This window comes from Oncorhynchus mykiss, chromosome 9 (assembly GCF_013265735.2).
Source record: "Oncorhynchus mykiss isolate Arlee chromosome 9, USDA_OmykA_1.1, whole genome shotgun sequence".
NCBI lineage: Eukaryota > Metazoa > Chordata > Actinopteri > Salmoniformes > Salmonidae > Oncorhynchus > Oncorhynchus mykiss.
Genome location: NC_048573.1, coordinates 32,092,440 through 32,105,309, shown reverse-complemented (window position 1 = coordinate 32,105,309; position 12,870 = coordinate 32,092,440). Strand labels below are relative to the sequence as shown.

The 12,870-nt window shown below is 42.4% G+C and overlaps 1 protein-coding gene across 1 annotated transcript; it reads left to right on the top strand.

Moving 5' to 3' along the window:
- The first annotated feature begins 2,591 nt into the window (after window positions 1–2,591).
- Window positions 2,592–12,116, top strand: LOC110531919 (inhibitor of growth protein 2). Its single transcript, XM_021615398.2, has 2 exons — window positions 2,592–2,898; window positions 10,607–12,116. Exons 1-2 carry the CDS (start codon window positions 2,757–2,759, stop codon window positions 11,311–11,313), a joined length of 849 nt encoding a protein of 282 aa, XP_021471073.1. The 5' UTR covers window positions 2,592–2,756; the 3' UTR covers window positions 11,314–12,116.
- Window positions 12,117–12,870: the final 754 nt, after the last annotated feature.

Below are 12,870 nucleotides of genomic sequence, written 5' to 3'. Positions count from 1 at the left end.
CGCCTTTGTGAAAGGAGGAGCAGGAGGAGCACAGCCAGAGCCCTGCAAAATGACATCCAGCAGGCCACAAATGTGCATGTGTCTGCTCAAACGGTCAGAAACAGACTCCATGAGGGTGGTATGAGGGCCCGACATCCACAGGTGGGGGTGCTTACAGCCCAACACCGTGCAGGACTTTTGGCATTTGCCAGAGAACACCAAGATTGGCAAATTCGCCACTGGCGCCCTGTGCTCTTCACAGATGAAAGCAGGTTCACACTGAGCACATGTGACAGACATGTCAGAGTCTGGAGACGCCGTGGAGAACGTTCTGCTGCCTGCAACATCCTCCATTATGACCAGTTTGTGGTGGGTCAGTCATGGTGTGGGGTGGCATTTCTTTGGGGGGCCGCACAGCCCTCCATGTGCTCGCCAGAGGTAGTCTGACTGCCATTAGGTACCGAGATGAGATCCTCAGACCCCTTGTGAGACCATATGCTGGTGCGGTTGGCCCTGGGTTCCTCCTAATGCAAGACCTCATGTGGCTGGAGTGTGTCAGCAGTTCCTGCAAGAGGAAGGCTTTGATGCTATGGACTGGTCCGCCCGTTCCCCAGACCTGAATCCAATTGAGCACATCTGGGACATCATGTCTCGCTCCATCCATCCATCGCTTGCATCACAGACTGTCCAGGAGTTGGCGGATGCTATAGTCCAGGTCTGGGAGGAGATCCCTCAGGAGACCATTCGCCACCTCATCAGGAGCATGCCCAGGCGTTGTAGGGAGGTCATATAGGCATGTGGAGGCCACACACACTACTGAGCCTCATGTTGACTTGTTTTAAGGACATTACATCAAAGTTGGATCAGCCTGTAATGTGGTTTTCCACTTTAATTTTGAGTGTGACTCCAAATCCAGACCTCCATGGGTTGATAAATTTGATTTACATTGATAATTTTTGCGTGATTTTGTTGTTCAGCACATTCAACTATGTAAAGAAAAAAGTATTTAATACGAATATTTCATTCTTTCAGATCTAGGATGTGTTATTTTAGTGTTCCCTTTATTTTTTTGAGCAGTGTATATAACGGACATGGAACGAGACAGGAACAGTGTCAGCAAACTAATACAAAGACAAAAAACAATTAATGCAGCAACGGGGAACAGAGCAAGGGAACTGACAAATATAGGGGAGGAAATAATCATGTGATGAATGACTTCAGGTGAGTCCAATTTCACTGATGCGCGTGACAAGGGAAGGCAGGTGTGCGTGATGCAGGGCTCCCTGGAGTCCTCAAGCGCCAGGGGGAGGGAAAAGCGGGAGCAGGCCCTAGAACATGGGTCTCCAACCTTGTTCCTGGAAAGCTACCCCTGTAGCTGTCACTCCAACTGTAACTAACCTGATTCAGCTTGTCAACCAGTTAACTGATAGAATCAGGAGCGCTCGATTAGGGTTGGAGTGAAATTCTACAGGACAGTAGCTCTCCAGGAACAGGGTTGAAGAGCCCTGCGCTAGAAATTTTCAAAGACTCTATCCACCCAAGTCATAGAGTGTTTTCTCTGCTCCCGCACTGCAAGAGGTACCGGAGTGCCAAGTCTGTGAACAAAAGGCACCTGAACAGCTTCTACCCCCAAGCCATAAGACTGCTGAACAGTTAACCAAATGGCTACCCGGACAATTTATATTGACCCGATTTGATATTTATTTATCTTAATTGTTTTGCACGGACTCCCTTGCACTGGCTCTATGCACACTCAATAGACTCTACCCACACACTCACGCATACTACAATGACACACTACATACGCTCACACACACATGCGCATGTGATCAATACAATTTTATTTTATTTTAATATGATTGCTTTTGGGGTTTCCTGCCAGACATTGAATATCTTGTTTTGAAAGATGTATTTTGTACTTTGTTGAAGCACCTTTGGTGATTACAGCCTCAAATATTCTTGGGTATGACGCTACAAGCTTGGCACACCTTTATTTGGGGAGTTTCTCCCATTCTTCTCTGCAGATCCTCTCAAGCTGTCAGGTTGGATGGGGAGCATCGTTGCACAGCTATTTTCAGGTCTCTCCAGAGATGTTCGATCAGGTTCAAGTCCGGGCTCTGGCTGCTCCACTCAAGGACATTCAGAGACTTGTCCCGAAGCCATTCCTGCATTGTCTTGGCTGTGTGCTTAGGGTTGTTGTCCTGTTGGAAGGTGAACCACCCCAGTCTGAGGTGCTGAGCGCTCAGGAGCAGGTTTTCATCAAGGATCCCTCTGTACTTTGCTCCATTCATCTTTTCCTCAATCCTATCTAGTCTCCCAGTCCCTGCCACTGAAAAACATCTCCACAGCATGATGATGCCACCACCATGCTTTACAGTAGGGATGGTGCCAGGTTTCCTCCAGACGTGACACTTGGCACATCTGGAGTGAACAACTATTTTACCGGTCAATTAAAATAGTAGTACTTAATGGTTTACTTTCCCGGGAAAAGTTCATAAAAATAAAGGTGGCCTTTATTTTATTCATAGCCAATCCAAACGCTGGAAATAAAAACGGCCAATCTCCCTGTCAAGTAAAATGCGAAAACGCTGTGCATTGCCATAAAAGGAATACACCGTGCTCATGCGCACTGTGTGCAGTTCTGTTTGAAGTGAACTGACCAGTGAATATAGTATGCAACAATACTGGCGCAAGAAAACCATTAGAAACCATACTAAATGCATTATCTCAAATCTATTTACAAGTTTTCTTGATTGTCTCAATGCATCGGTGGAACAATGTTAGGTCATCACTATCCAAACGTGGAAAAGTCACAACTGGTCAGCTATGTGGAGGATTATTTGGAATGTGTTGAGTCCATGCCTTTGGATATACAAAGAAACGTCTCTCTGCTGCGAGAAATTGACTCAAAGTATCAAGGTATTGTTTTTCCTCTCGTTGTTTTAGTGCTTATATTTGCGAGTTTGACGATAAAATTACAAAACAGGGTGTGCTGGATTGACAAATTCCCGATCCACTTTAGCTAACGTTAATGTTCCACATACTAGCTAGCATTGAAAGCAAGTGTTTTGTGTGCTGAAATATAGATAGTTTAGTCTTTCGAGTACGATGTATGCCTTCAATTTGTTATCCTCAACATGTCCCGGTGTCAGGTCCGAGTTGGCTTGATATAGCTATAGGATCAGCCATTTTGACAAGAGGTGTTGTGGCGTTTAACGGCTTTCTTTCGAGTTGGTAAACCTGTTATCTGCATTCGTTGTATTATTTACAAGGGATGTTTACTTATTGTTGATAGTGTTGCCTACTAGCAAATATACAATTCGTAGTATAACAGTAACGTTAACAGAAAGAAAAAAACGAAACGGTCGTTGTTGCAATCCGCTCTAACGCTGGTGATGAAAATGTGCCATGTACGAGAATTTTGGTAGTATTTGTGCCGCGTTCAAATCAACTAGGACTCGGTGATTTCCGAAACCGGTGCATTCACGACAACTGGGAATTTTTCTCGGACTGGGATTTTTCTTGAAGCATCACCCATCTCGCATCGGGCCACTTTCTAGAACACAGACTGGCTAAACCTGGCTATTTGTATTATTTCGCTCTAAAAATCGGATTAAAAACTTAACCACACTGCAAACCTTTTATGCCTATGGTAATCCCTGCCCACTAGTGCCATTACGAAGGTTGGGTTGGCAACAATAGCTAGCTACTTCCCTCGCTGTAATGTTAACAAAACTGTGGGAAAGCAGTGCTCGGCAGGTGGGTGTGGAGGACACTACTGTTGTCCCCAAGCAAACTAGCAGCATCCTTCTTTGGTGTTTTTTCGGCAGTTGGCATCCAATGTTGGTGCATTACTACCACCCACTGTGCTGGATTGTGGGCCAGAGACAGCGCTGGCAGCCTCAATGGCAGACGTTATTGCCTGTTCAGGCGGAAAGTTTTTTCACTTCTTGAATCGGGTATTAGAACAACCTGTGGTAACCTAGTTTACCCAATTGGCTAGCAGCAAAAACGTTACCCTTTTCAAACCTAATTTTCTTTTCTGCTTGTTTTAGTCAATGACAACTAGATTTAAGTACATGTTTTAAGATTTATTTTCAACATTGCTTGCTCCTGAGTGTTCTCACTATTTAGAAAAACATATTTTAGGGCTTCCCTCATCCCCCTTTTCACGTGAGTGCTAGCTAGCTTCTGACGTAACATTAAGCTAGCCAAGACAAGCAACAACACAAATTGATTATACAGCGACAAGTAGTGAGTGGCGTTAAACGGACTATACCAAACAAGTTAAATGTATTGCCTGTGATTTAAATGTGATCCACACACATGTAGCCTCCTTGGATTCCCTACATTTCCCACTCTCCCATGCCGAATAGTCTGAAGCCACAGCACTCTTCTCGCTGGCTCTGTTTCCTTATGTGGGAGCATTGTGAATTGTAGGTCGGGATTTTTGCTATTGCACAACAAACACAGCAGCTTTTCGGCATGTTTTGTTATTTCTGTATAACTAAACATCGACAAAAGTTGTCTCTTTTACAGCAGGAGTCGATGTCAAATAATGTTGGTTTTCCCCAATTTGTGTGTGGTCGAGGGGAATTCCTTATTGCGTGAGTCGTTCAATAAAACGTCACAATACGGTGCCGAGCAATCGATTTGGCTGCTGTGGGGCAAGGAGATCCCCAGCTCCACTAAAACCATTGACAACTACGTGCCGTTTTCAAGGGATTGTTAAATCAGTAGTAAAAATAATAAAAATCTGCCTCCCCACACCGTGTTTGTTAAAAAGCTAAGGGATGGGGCTGGAGAAATGTAATCACTATCAAATTCATAGACGCTATGGATGCACCATCCCTGATATCACAATTATAGTTTTAACCATGTCTTTGAAGCTATAGTATTTGTTTACATTTTTATTTTGTTTACACACATTGGAGTAAAACAAGTTTATTTGTTGGGTTCTGATGAGCTTAGTTCAACTGTCGTTCCCTATGAGTCATTTTTAAGTTAGGGACTGTGTTATTTGTGATGAGGGATACCTGGAGAAAATCGGACTTCTGAAATAAAAATAGATGGCCTTCCCTAGAGTAAAATACATTTTTACCCTCCCTCCCTCCCAGAACGCTTGGAAAAAAGACAAGTGACCCTCCCATATACCCAAAATAATAACACAAAAATAGCAGAGAACATGCCTACCGTTTATCCTCACTCCTAGGACAGACCAGCCTTGGCAAAGAAGGTTGCAGTCGCTGACCACCGCGGACAATGGTAGGGGTGAAAAGATATTCATGTAGTGTTTTTATTATGACTATCTTGTTTGCGTTCCAAGAATTAGCCTTTTTATAAATGCATTTCATGCAATTCTACGTCGTTTTACGTGACTGGAGACAAGCAGAATATTTTAATACCACAACAGAGCATGACATTGAATGTGCACATGCTGCAGCCACAGAGACGTTTTGATTTCTATACATACTATTGTTAAGAGGTTAGAACTTTAGGACTGTCCCAAACTTAGACTATCAGCTGTAAAAGTTGAGTTCAACAGAACCAGTCACATCTGAAGTATCTGATCATCAATGAAATCGAGAAAGCTATTTCCTTAACCTCTTACCTCTTATTTTGATACATACTTAAACATTCTCAAATCATTTTTAGTCAATTTATATCAGTCTCTCCTCAGGAACAATATACACACTTATTTTCCTCAACAAAAATAAATTGACCAAACAAGAAAAAATAGAAAAGTAAATTAGAATAACTGCATATTTGCAATAAATTACCACTAGTTGTAATGTAATTAAACCTGGGGAAAACGTCCATCCGTTTCATTCTATGCCCATGTTATGTTGGTCTCTTTCTTCTTCATCGTTGGGTGTTATCGTACAACAGACTATACCTTTTATTCAATTACTCATATCATTCCAATTTATCATTACAATGACATTATAAAACAAAAGAAACAAAAACGTTTAATTTAATATTCTGTAAATTCTGTCACCCTGTCTCAGGATTAGTTTCCAGAGCTTCTCTAGGCTTAGTAAATTTAAACAGTCCTATATCCAAATCATAACTAAACATTGTTTATAAATTGTCCAACCCAATATTCAGGATAACAGTCCTTAGTGCTTACTTTAACTCAAATGTGACCTTATCTATTCAATACACATCATCCCTTTACTAATTAACATTTATACTAAACTTTTAGTACCAGTAATATCTATTTTCCAATACACCCTTTTGTCTCTGTTTTTCTGTCATGAGTGGCCTGGTAATAAAAGGTCAGTAACTCATTCCCCTTTAGTCTTTCTTCTCCCAGCACATATCATTCCCGCATGTCTATTTTAGATACAGTTCACAGGTCATCAGACACAGTTGTCCCTCACTATTCAGCCAGTAGTGTAGGTTTGAGTTTCACACACACTTGTTGTGGTGATAATCTCTCCCATGCATTAAAGCATTCTGACGTCACCTTCCATGATAACTCCCTTATTCTACTGCCGATCTCTGACGAGTTACAGGTTATGTAGTTATCAACACAACCCTCGCAGAGACCCCCACTCCAATGAACCATTTGGAGTATCTGTCATCCCGTGTTAACATATATTTCCCTTTTATATGCAGAATGAACAAAGCACATTTCTGTATTTACCCAAAGACCATAACCCCAGGGAACTGATCATTTCTCCTATGAACCCATGTTAAATAAAAAAAGTGGTCTAGTCAATTTAATATTACAACTCATAATTTTCCCAAGGAAATAATAGAATTTCAAAGTAATTGTACACTTATCCGGAACTCCATTTATAGCCTTATCCAGATACTTTGACTTTTAAAGTGGCCGAATATCTCTTGTACCGCAGTCTCCAATTACATTTTGACCAGAGAAAATTAAACCCCTTTTTTCTGGAAAAGAAATGTACATTTTGTTAACATTCACAATGTTACCTTTTAATCAGCAAGCCAATAGTATTACTTATATATTGATTTTATTCTATAAGCGTCTTAGCAGTTTCAGAGAATAACGGTATTGAATGTCTAACACAATTAAAATCCCCTTTTACTTTTTGGTCATTCATAAGTTTTAGCCATGCCACAAAACGCATAGTTTCTTCCTGGATGGTTATCTGTATCTTACCCTTAGAAATTGAAAACACCAATATGTTACATTTTGCTTTTCCTCCAACTAATTTTACCAAGGTGGTGATTTCTCGTTTATTTTCCGTCTTTTGACGCTAATAACAAATTATCCACGTATTTTATCACCACAAACTATTGTTTCAATGCAAAATGATACCACGTGGGACTATGAGTAAATCCCATCGGGATTTTACTAGAAGGCAGGTAAAACGTGATCTAATACGTCTTTCATCACATATAACTAATCTCTATGAACCACTCATTGATCGATCAGAGACTATACACCGCCAGGTGAAAATTCCATTCTTACTAACCTCAAAACGATTAGTTAAAATCAAATGTATTTATTTATATAGCCCTTCGTACATCAGCTGATATCTCAAAGTGCTGTACAGAAACCCAGCCTAAAACTCCAAACAGCAAGCAATGCAGGTGTTGAAGCATTAGTTGTTTCTCTTTTGAAAAAAGTACAAACTCTTGTATAGCGGCATTTCCTGCTACCGCACTAAGTTCCAGTGTCATCTTACACTCATTTTCCCCATACTTGTTAGCTCCACACCTACATTAGATATTTTCTATAGCTCTGCTAACCACTCGCACGTCTGCAAGGGCGAGCAGAGTCATATCTGTCCCCATCGTAATGTATTTTCTGATGATAGAATGTTGACATCTGAATGCTGGTAAATTGAGCTTCTTATTATGGTTTTATGTAATTGTTCCAATTCCTAATTGTCTCCCTAAATTGTTTATTTTATTTATCCTGTTTACCGGGTAATGTTGTCCTCCATTATCCAGTTTGCTCGTTCATATTCAAGCCGAATTTGGTAGAATTCACGTGCGCTTCCTTCAGCGACTCCATGGCTTTATTAAATTCCGTTATCTCTGTATGCTGGGGAGAAACAGTCCTTTTGTTTCCTATGCCACTATACATTTTTTTCCTAAACATTCCCATCGTATTATACACCTCGTGATATTTTTAATGTGTTCTAGACTTGTATTTTGGTGTCTCTTATGCAGTTGTCACACTATTCTAGTCCGCCTAGATTTATTTGAACCACGTAGTATATTTTAATTTCTGTATATTTTTAAAATCTTTCTTCTGACTTCGCATCCGTTATATACTATCCGTGCCTTGTTTAATACCTATTTTTAACACCTATTGTATTTTTTTTACAATGGTCGTTTAACACATTATCACGTCAATGTTCTATCCTTATTTTTACCTTTTGCCCAATGTTTATTGATTTCGTTCCCTTTGTCTAGCGATAGTTAAGAGTGCCTCCCCTTAATTTATTACCCTGCCTCCCCTTAATTTATTACCCTGCCTGTCACATAAAGACTCCGCTGTCCCTCTGGACCTCCTCTGGCACGACACACAACCTGTTCTTCTTCCTTTCACCACAGAGAATTCTCATTAATGCATTTTATTTCCATTCATTCAGTTTCTTTATTTTTATTTGTTCACACACACCCTTCGTTTTACCTAAAACGATCTATAGTTTCTAAACTTAATTCACTTCCTCAACATAAGCCAGCAACTTTCTATAGGGTTTATTTTGCAGTTGAACCCAGCCAAATCGGGTCAGAATTCTTCTGCTCCCTATCTATTCACCTGAGCAGTCCCTCTCTCTTTTCTAGAGGCGGTAACTGTGAATACACCACCCAAGCAGACCCCTTTTCTAATCTCTTTTAAAGGGCGGTATTCGTGGACTTTCTAACTACTAACCTGTCCATTCAGTCCTACTACTAACTTTATTGAAGCGGTATTACAGGAATTTTAAAACTACTTATTGATTTGTTTTGACCATATGATCAGGCAGCAGCAGCCCCACACTGGGCCAAGCAGCTCAGCCAGAGAGTGCGAACAGCCACACTAGTCAGCCCACACAAGGTCCCCAAATGAATGGCTCAACGAGGGGCAGTCCGAATCACACACTCGACACAAGTCGCCCGCTCAGGTTGATTGGGCTGTGTTTACGCACATCCCAAAACAGATCCTGAGACATTCGAGCCCGGCCAAGCAAAATCAGACGGAACAACTCCCCCAATCAACCCAGACACGTGGGTCCGTTCGAACGGTCCGACCAGAACGAGTGCAAGCCCCCTCCGCTAAAATGCCTGACTCCAGCAAGGTTCACAACCCCTATTCACTTAGTCCCTACACATGCGCACATACATTTACATTTAAAACAACCCCAAATTCACACATGCATGCAATTTATTGAATTCAAAAGTTCTTTAGCTTTTACTGGATTTTTAGGAAATTTAAAGAGAAGCCTACGTGACGCCCCTCTCGCTGAGACAGGATCTCTGAAGCAATCTATACAAACATTTTAACTATTTAAGAACATGCTTACCTTTTTATAGTTAGGCGGCCGCCTTTGTTTGCAAGATTGTCCAAAGAAACCGTCATCAGCCCGGAACGTCACTCCGTGGTCCCTGTCTCTCCTGGCAAGCTCGCCAAGTTCTGTCATGGAGAATCGGTACAAAATATAACACTTACAAGAACTTGTGAATTCAATATAGGCGTTTAATACAAACATATCAGAAGCCTAGATGGTCTGCGGAACACACACTTTTCCAGAGCACTGGCTCTGTATTTATACACATACAACATATGAGTCCATCCCACATGCAAATTAAGTTACTTCCCTCAGTCCATCTGCCACCATTATATCCCAATCTGTGCATCCTGCTTGTTCACGCCCAATAATGCCCATATCTGCTTTCAGTTAAGTTATAATAGTGGCAGGACGTCTTCATGTCCCAAAAATAATACATGCCCATCTTATGCTATGGGCCCCTTATGTTTAGCTTGGTGTGTTCTTTGCTATGTCTGTCCTTATTAGGACTCGTAGACTGCGTCTTTTCTCTTCCTGTCCTAAATATATATGTCCTATGTCCATAGTCCATCCGTTGGTCATTTGGCTGACCCCCCTCCTTTGTGTCCCTCTGACCTCGGTATGTCCAGCTGTCCTATGCACTCATGGCCTTGCTTTGGTTTCCTGTCCTATACAATAGACAATGCATTTTATGGCTTTGACCATTACGTCTGTTATTTCTTGGTTTCCTGTTTTTACCAGAATGACAAATACACTTAGAGTGCATCTTCCTCTTGTGGTCTAATGTATACCTGTCTTTGCTCAATAGTGTCATATCTGTCTCTATATGTAACAATAACACTAGCTAGCTAGGACACTGGCACACATTTTCCAGCTCATTACTCATTTGTCAGATTGCTATTAGGTGATTTTCAGTGCTCCCAGAGTTTGCAGCAGCTATTTTAGACATGCATAAAATTGTGCTCACCAAATTTCTCATGCATTTTTCCCCTGTTCCTACCAGGGTCCTTAATGAGCACTTACATTTTCCCTGCCCTGACTGACAGTGTCAGATATTATTTAATCCCTCATGATTATTCTACTCAGTAACTAAAACAAATGCAGGAGACGCCCATCCTAACTATTTTCTCATTCTGTGTGCTTTGCAGAGGTCCTGAAGGAGGTTGACGATGTCTATGAGCGTTACCAGGGCGAGCAGGATGCGGCTCAGCGTAAGAGGCTTCAGATTCAGCTGCAGCGGGCCCTCATCAGTAGCCAGGAGCTCGGCGACGAGAAGATCCATGTGGTTACCCAGATGACCGAGCTGGTAGAGAACCGCTCCCGCCAGATGGACTCCCTCTGCCTCCAGGAGCCCAGCGAGACCAGTGAGCGGGTCGTCACCGAGCGGCGCTCCAGTTCTGTCCAGGAGGCGGCGGTGTCCACCCCTGCTGAGCGTTCCTCGGCCCGCCGGCCGAGACGCCAGCGCAACAGTGAGAGCCGTGACTCCAACCACGCCTCGGGGAATGGAGCGGTGATGGACGACCCGGCGGATGAGCTGCCCCTGCAGCCGCGGGAGAAAAGGTCCAAGTCGGCCAAGAAGAAGAAGCGCAAGGCCAAGCAGGAGCGCGACGCCTCGCCCGTGGAGTTCACCATCGACCCCAACGAGCCCACCTACTGCCTGTGCGAGCAGGTGTCATACGGCGAGATGATCGGCTGCGATAACGACGCGTGCCCCATCGAGTGGTTCCACTTCTCCTGCGTGGGGCTCACCTACAAGCCCAAGGGGAAGTGGTTCTGTCCCAAGTGCAGAGGGGACAACGAAAAGACTATGGACAAAAACCTGGACAAGAACAAAAAGGACCGGAGGTCCAGGTAGTAGGTACAAGTCCTCCGTCCGTTGTCCCTTTCCTCTCGGAACATTGAACTGAGGGTGGAGTTTATTGAAGTGATTCATTCAAGGGATGATGAAATGTCAAGTTCTGAGAGCAATCGGAACACTATTTCCATCAGCGCTTACTTTGAGTAAAAGACTTGACTTGGTGCTGTTACAATACTGGCGACTCACACTGAAGCCTAAATGTTGTTTTGCGAAGTCCGATGTTGACTGTAAGGATCCTCAGCCTAAGCTGCCATCTTCTGTCTGTAATGTGTGTTACTTAACTTCCGTTCTAACAAGTGTATTGAGTAACTCGAGAAGCAAATTTTGGCTTACTAGCCCATTTGGAAATGTTGATTTGATATAATGTATCTGAATGAATGATGTCCTTTTTGTAAAAATGAATACATTATGTTTGGCCCATTTTCTTAATGTGTTTTTAAAATAAGTCTGTTCCAAATCGTGTGTCTCGATTCATGAATCACTGTACCAGACGGGGCTAAATAGATTGTGCAATGTTTTATTTTGTATGGCTGACAGAGGGGTAGTTTGCGCTGTTTCTGTGAGGTGTTCATCTGAGTTGGTATTTCAGGTCATTTTATGATTTCCCAACTGTCATTTCAATTGACCATCCACAGGTGCAGCACTCCAATTTGCTAAAAAGTGATGGTCTGTCTGGAATGGGATTTCATATTTGTGGAGACAGTCTACAGTCTATTACTTTTATCTGTTTCACTACACCCGCAATAACATCTGCTAAATAAGTGTGTTCGACCAATAAAATGTAACTTGAAATATACATTTTACCTTCCATTCTTCTGCTTATCAGGTCATATTGTTAAACTGAAGTGTTTCAGTAAGTCAAGATATTTTCAAATACTCATAAATAACATGAGTATCACAGAGATAAAGTTCCCAAAAACGAACTACTCCTACATGCGTCTCTGACTATCCTATTTGTGTTCATCCTCGCTACTACTGGACCCTCTGAACAAGTAGTCCTTCCTGGTTACTGTGGTGATCCCCTGTGATTGTGATGTCAGCCTGAGGGCAGGGCTGAGGCCCAGCAGTAGGGTCAGACACTGGACGTGGGTATCAGGGAAGAGGACAGACAGGATGTTGCAGGCCTCCAGGTCCTATAGCAGGGGTACCCAACCAGTCGATCGTGATCTACTGGTCGAGCACGGCGTGCTTGCCAGTCTATTGAGATTATGCTTCTACTCAAATTTATCCACACAAACCAATGCCTATAATCTCTTTGTTTTAATGTTCAACAGTCTTCCATTAAAGCAATGTCTGAAGTCACGTGATTTACATAAAATATGACCAGTCCCTGCCCAGTTAGTGCGGTCAAATGCTGCCCGCCAACTCAAAGTTGAGTTCACGGTGATGCCAGGCAGGTAGCTAGCTAACTTTGTAGCCAGATTTGTTAAGTTCGGTCGACAATAGCAATGAGTGAAGGGAAGGATATGAAAAAAAATTATCCTCCCATTCCTTTTTTTTGTGTGTATGCCTCTACCATAATGGCATCGATATCCCAAAGAAAAGTAACATTTT